At 37.7% G+C, this 6,524-nt stretch overlaps 1 protein-coding gene across 1 annotated transcript in view; it reads right to left on the bottom strand.

Moving 5' to 3' along the window:
- Positions 1 to 939: 939 nt before the first annotated feature.
- Positions 940 to 6,524, bottom strand: part of zbtb20 (zinc finger and BTB domain containing 20) — a 7,748-nt gene continuing 2,163 nt past the window's right edge. Inside the window, exon 2 of the mRNA XM_037688122.1 lies at positions 940 to 1,535. Within this exon, the coding sequence (XP_037544050.1) occupies positions 1,000 to 1,535 (536 nt within the window). The 3' untranslated portion in view covers positions 940 to 999. The remainder of the gene's footprint in view (positions 1,536 to 6,524) is intronic.

Genomic DNA, 6,524 nt, shown 5'->3' with positions numbered 1-6,524 from the left:
TTGTTTCGCAGTGGAAGAGGTCTCGTAGCCTTAACAGTCTTTTAGGATTTTAAAAGGCAGTGTATGCAGACGAGATAAACTCCGACAAGAAAAGAAACACGTTTTTGCTCGAATACCGTCTTCATCAACACGCCAAAATTTAGTCAACCACCAAAATGCATGGACAATATAACTCTAAAACAAATGAGAAATCATTTCCCCGTCACCTCTGACAGGAAGTTGCAGTTCAGGAAAATGATTCGAGTCGGTCTGACAACAGAATAATCCCTTAATACCACAGGAATAAATAAAACCCAGTGTCAAATTAAGTACTCTCCTTTTTTGTTTGATGTAAGAAGGCAATCTTGTGACCATCAGTACTTTTTTTTTTTTTAGAGGGAATATGTAGCCCAACTCTAAATGCATTTTTTTTAAATACTTTTTTAATTTTTTTTTTTATTGTCGTTGTAAATTATACCACAGTAAGCTTGGATATGATAGTTTCCAAACTGGTCAGTATGGGTTCACAACTGCCGTGATTGAAGTTTCACGGCAATGTACACACGCAGACGCACACACACACGCGCGCACACTTAGACAAGTAAACAAACATATGCAAAATACACAAACGCTCAAGCATATTTGCTCATTTATAGTCATTCAGACTTCTCTAGACTAAAGGTGTGTTTGTGTGTATGTGTTTCTTTCGTAGGCCTTTCGGTAGTGTTCAACACATAAATCAGTATTTTAGGAAAGCATACATTTAGAGGCCTGTAGTTAGGATCCATCCAGTAGATCAATATCAAACTACTAAGCCTTAAGGCCACCATCTTTGTTTTTTCTTTTAGAATAATAAAAAAAAAAAAAGAAACTTTTTTTGGGGAAACTTAATGTGCCAGTGTCTATACTCATTAATCTTCATACCTCAAAATAAGAAAAGGAAAATCTAGTGCCATTGTATTTGTCATCCTTTACGAAAAAAAGTTTTTTTTGTTGTCGTTTTTTTTTTTTTTGTTGTACTTATCCATCGGAGACGTGCATTCGCATGTGGTCATTGAAGAGCTCCATTTGGTCGAACTTGGCAGGGCAGACAGAGCACACGTAGGTGGTCCCTTCTTGGCAGCTCGCTTCAGCAGCTACACCCACTCCCGTTCCAACCCCGGTCCCGACTCCAGCACCTCCGCTCACTGGCATGGCGAGGGCCACCACCGCGGCTCCGGGCTCAGGGACGACCATAGGCATGGGGATGGAGACGGGGCCCGAGGGGCCCACGCTCGCCGTCAGCCCCGTGATGGCGCTGGCCGTGCTGTGCAGGGCCATGTGCCTCTCCAGCAAGGTCTTGTGTGAGAACTTCTTCTTGCAGATGTAGCACTCATAGGACTTCTCGCCACGGTGCAGCCGCATGTGGACGTTGAGAGAGCTCTTCTGGGTAAAACGCTTGTTGCAGATGCTGCACTGGTAGGCCCGCACCCCTGTGTGTGTCACCATATGTTTAATTAAATAATCCTTCAGGGAGAATGAGCGCCAGCAGATGCTGCACTGATGAGGCTTCTCACCTGGATGTGCACACAAAGCATTAACAAATTTTAACAACCATTCTGAGAAAACGCACCTTTTTACCATCTTTGAACATTCGCACACGGTATGAACGAGTTCTGGTGCATTCTGTTGGCATGTGCGTAAATGTTTCGCACAGAAACCCAACGATGAGCGCAAATTCCACTCATGTATATTTAGTGCTTGTAACTCAGGAAGCCTCGTCGTGAACTAAGTTTTGTAACCTTGTAAAATAAAATGGCGGAGAACTTCTGCTTTGAGCGTGTGTAGATAGGAATTTTGTGCCAGTAAAAAAAGACTTGTATTTGGAAAAAATAATTACACTAATTATCAACATATATTTTTTTGTGTTACGGTCTTTTTACAGACACAAAAACTACGTGTAAAACTCTGCACTCAAGTTCCCGAACATGCGTGCGACTTTCAACTAAGTACGATTTATGACGAGATGTTTCTTCCTCTCAGCTGATTGGTCAATGTCATGTCAGTCGCAAATTTAATTAGACAAATTGCATTTCCTGCGAAAATGCAGTGCGAACGGTTATTGCTGAAGAAATTGCAGAAAAGCAGCTGAAATTAATAAAAAAAAACATGCTGCATGCTGGAATGTAGCTGAAATGGAAGAACAGGCCTAAACTAGCAGAAGAAAGCAGAAAGAACACATTTTTGCTGAAATTGGTTTGAATAAGCAGAAATTAGCATAACAATTTAGAAAGTAGCTAAAAAAGCTGAAATTAACAAAAAGAAAGGCTGAAAAGTAGCTGAAAGCCAGAAAGAAGCTTAAACTACCAGACAGAAGCTGAAATTAGCTAAAAAATGTGGAATTGGCTGAAAAAGCTAAAATTAGCATAAAATGGCTAAATAGTAGCTGAAATAGCAGACATGGATGAAACTGGCATAATTAAGCTGAAAGAAGTATAAGGAGGTTAATTTAGCTGAAAGTAGCAGAAATCACCATGAGAAACTTGAATTTATCTGAAAACAGCTGAAATTAGTTAATGCTACAAAAAAAGCTAGCTGAAAAGTTAGAACAAGCTTAAATTAGCAGAAGAAAGCAGAAAGTGCATGTTTGCTCGATTAGGCAGAAAGAAACAGAAATATAAGCACAAAAATGTGGAAATCATCTGAAAAAGGCTGAAATTGGCACACAAACCAGAAAAACTGCCGAAAAGTAGCTAAAAAAGGCAGAAAGAAGCTTGAATTACCAGATGGAAGTGAAAAGAGCACATTTTTGATGACTGAGATAGAAAAAAAATTAAATTAGTGCAAAAAATGTGGAATTAGCTGAAAACGCTAAAATTAGCATAAAACTGCTAAATAGTAGCTGAAATAACAGAAAAGGCTGAAATGTTCAGAAATAAGTCGAAAGTAGCATAATAGGCTGAAATTAGCAGAAAGAAGTTAGAAGAAGCACAAAAATGTTGTCGTTGGTAGAAAGAATCTGAAAGGAGCACACCACAGCTGAAATTAGCTGAAAGTAGCTGATTTTTTCTTTTTAATTTGCCCAAGGAAGCTGAAAGAAGCTGAGCCAGAACAAAATGTGAATGGAGCAGTAAAAGGTAAAATGTTGTAAACACATCTAAAGTTTTCAAGGATGTAAAATAAGCTCAATTCATTTTCTATGTGAAAAAAGCAGAAAAGGCTAAATATTTCAAAAAGCTGAAGTTGCGCCAACACCGAGTCATAGTAGCATTGTCCTGAAAGAGCCGAACATTTTGATATGATTTGTTGAAATAGCTTGAAAACTGCAGGACAAGAGTTGCGCCGAAAAACGTGCAAAAGAAGAATGGATGAGAACAGTGTGAATGCTTGATAAACATTCCCACAACCAGCCAGAGAGCAGATTCTCCGTCGGGGTGGCGCTGCAGAGCCGTAACTTCTTCTATTATTTTTTACTAACACAAATCACTTTTACTTGCACACATTCCTATCTGCACTTCCTCAGAGCAGAACATCTCAGACACTTTATTTTACAAGGTGACACAACTTAAATCCACAACTGTTCAGTCTGATTTACAAGCGCTAAATATTTATATGACTGGAATTTGTGCTCATACCAACACTGAACTGAAATTATGCTTCAGTTTTAGAAAACGTGCCAGATTTACGTCACTCCGGGGAAATGCGTGTAAATCTTAACATGCCTTAGCTATTCCCATTTTTTGTCCAAAGCTAATTTAGCACAATCTGTTCATGGTGTAAACAGCCAACTTGACGACGGCCTTCACTTAAATGTCAGAATCTGTGCGTTGCGGTCATTTTTAATTAAACATGTCTGGGTTTTAATGTGGCTGAGTGAAAATCAGCCATTAAAAAAAAAAAAAAAAAACCTATCTGTTTATTAGACAAAAAGAGCAAATTGGTAAGTTGGAACTGAATCAAGGCAATTTTTTGACCGACGTTCTGAAACGTTGACAACAGCCTCATGCAAACGCTGCAGGGTCATGTGACGTCTGCTTGAGCAGAAAGACCAGAACCCAGGACAGGAGCGTGACCTCAGCTACACTTATCGATGGTGTCATGTTGCAGCATTGTAAGATTTTTATGTAGCTCCTATGGAGATACGACAACAAACAAATCCAACAGAGTTGACTAAATATTTGGCCTTGTTGCCATTTTTAAAAGCATTAAAATGCTCTTTTTCAGATAGTGCAGGTTAGAAAACACCATAAATCAAACAAAGAAAAGCAAATATCAGTGATCTTGTTGAGCTCTGCAGACAAAGCTTCCCGTTTGATTGACGTAATTAGTTAATTAGTCAATAATTAGCATTTATTATTATTATTTGTTTCCAACAGGTGTGGTTCTGCAATCGACACGTTTGCAGCAAACGAAAGCATAATATAGTCATGTTATGACCCTTCTATGTTTAACTACAGCAGCTCCTTTTGTAGATAACTTGTTTATTTTTTTAACAAAACAAACATATCCCATCACCAGTTGCTGCGGGGTGTTCAGATCTGAACCAGTGGACAGACCAGCCTGAGTCACCATCACTCCACAAAACATGTTCTGGTCAGGAAATGAACAACAACGGTTGCTTGAGTAGTTTTTTTTTTTTTTTTTTAATGGGATCATCTAATTACACAATATTTAATTTAGCGATGATGTTTCCCCTCGTACGTGATTGATCGGGCTAAAAGGAAGACGCAGTACAACGTTGCGCTGCTTCCAAACTTCGCTGCCACTGAAAAGCCATTACAGAGAACAGGCAGGATGCTGGTCAGCTGCAGCCGGATGGAAGTCATTTCTACCAGGCTGTAATACAGATAACGTGCTAAACTCTTTTAGACTTTTAATGAAAACAATACGAGCTTCTGCCTCGTTTGGTTTTAAATCTGTCACACGTACCAAATATAACAGGAGTTGGACACAGGAACATGCTAACTGATTTTAGCTGAAAGCAGCTGAAGAAGCTGAAAAGCAGCCTAAAACGGTTCCATCTCTAAATTGTTAATGTGAGTTAATCTTAAACAGCTGCTGAAAGCAGAAAAATAAAAGTGGAAAGCAGCCGAAAAATGGCAGAAATACGTATAAAAGGCTGAAGAGTGGAACTATAGCAGAATAAGCTGAAATAGGCAAAGAAAGACAAAATAGATGGCAAAAAATTGAAATGAGTAAAGAAAAAAGCCATAAAAGCTAAAAAAAAATAAACTAAAACTAGAGAAATTGCATTTCCTGTGAAAATGCAGTGAATGCCTATTGCTGAAGAACTTGCTGAAAAACTGCAGAAATGAGCTAAAAACATGCTGAAATGTAGCTGAAATGGAAGAACAAGGCTAAGTGAGCAGAAGAAAGCACAAAGAACATATATTTGCTTAAATAGGTTTAAATAAGCAGAAATTAGTACCAAAATGAGGAAATTAGATATAAAACTGAAATTAGCTAAAAGTAGCTGAAAAGGCAGGAAAAAAGCTTACACTACCAGAAGGAAGTGCAATGAGCTGAAATGAGCTCAAACAATGTGGAATTAGCAGCTAAATTTAACACCAAAACAGGTAAATAGTAGCTGAAATACCAGAAAAGGCCAAACTAAACAGAAATAAGCTTAAAGGAGCATAAAAGCTTAAATTAGTAGAAATAAGTCACAGAAATTACCACAAAAACTTGAATTTATCTGAAAACAGCTGAAGTTAGCTAATAAATGCTTAAAAAATAGCTGAAAAGGTAGAACAAGCTTAAATTATCAAAAAGAAGTGGAGAGCACACCATTTTGCCATATGATGAAAGAAGCAAGTAAAAAATGTGGATATTATCTGGAAAAGGCTGAAGTGAGCAAACAAACAGCTGAAAAGTAGCTAAAAAAAGCAGAAAAAAGCTTAAATTAGCAAAAGGAAGTGGAGGGAGCACATTTTTGCTGAATTAGGCTGAAAAAAGTTTAAATGAGTGCAAATAAATGTGGGCTTAGCTGAAAAAGCTAAAATTAGCATAAAAACAACCAAGTAGTAGCTGAAATAGCAGAAAATGAAGAAATAAGTTGAAAGGAGCCTTACAAGCTGAAATTAGCAGAAAGAAGTTAGAAGATTCATAAAAATGTTGTAGTTAGCAGAAAGAATCTGAAAAGGAGCACAAAACAACAAAAAAAAACAGCTGAAAGTAGCTGAATTTTTTTTCCCAAAAGGAAGCTGAAAGAAGCTGAACTAGAACAAAACGTGAAAGGAGCAGTAAAAGGTTCTCGATCTAAAGATTTGTAAGATGTAGAATGAGCTCAGTTCATTTTCTATGAGGAAAAAAGTGGGAGAAAAGGCTAAATATTTCAAAAAGCTAAAGTTGCACCAATACCAAAATCATAGCAGTATTGTCCTGAAAGAGCCGAATGTTTTGATGCATGATTTGTTGAAATAGCATAAAAATGTGTGGAATGAGAAAGATGCCGAAAAAAACATACAGAAGAAAAATGGATCACAACAGTGTGAGTGCTTCATAAACATTCACACAATTAGCAGAAAGAAGCTGAAACATGCTGAACCAGAAGAAAAGCTGAAATG

This window comes from Nematolebias whitei, chromosome 14, assembly GCF_014905685.2.
Source record: "Nematolebias whitei isolate Nwh7 chromosome 14, NemWhi1, whole genome shotgun sequence".
Taxonomy (NCBI): domain Eukaryota; kingdom Metazoa; phylum Chordata; class Actinopteri; order Cyprinodontiformes; family Rivulidae; genus Nematolebias; species Nematolebias whitei.
The sequence above is the reverse complement of the archived record's forward strand: the minus strand, read 5'-3'. Positions and strand labels throughout refer to the sequence as shown.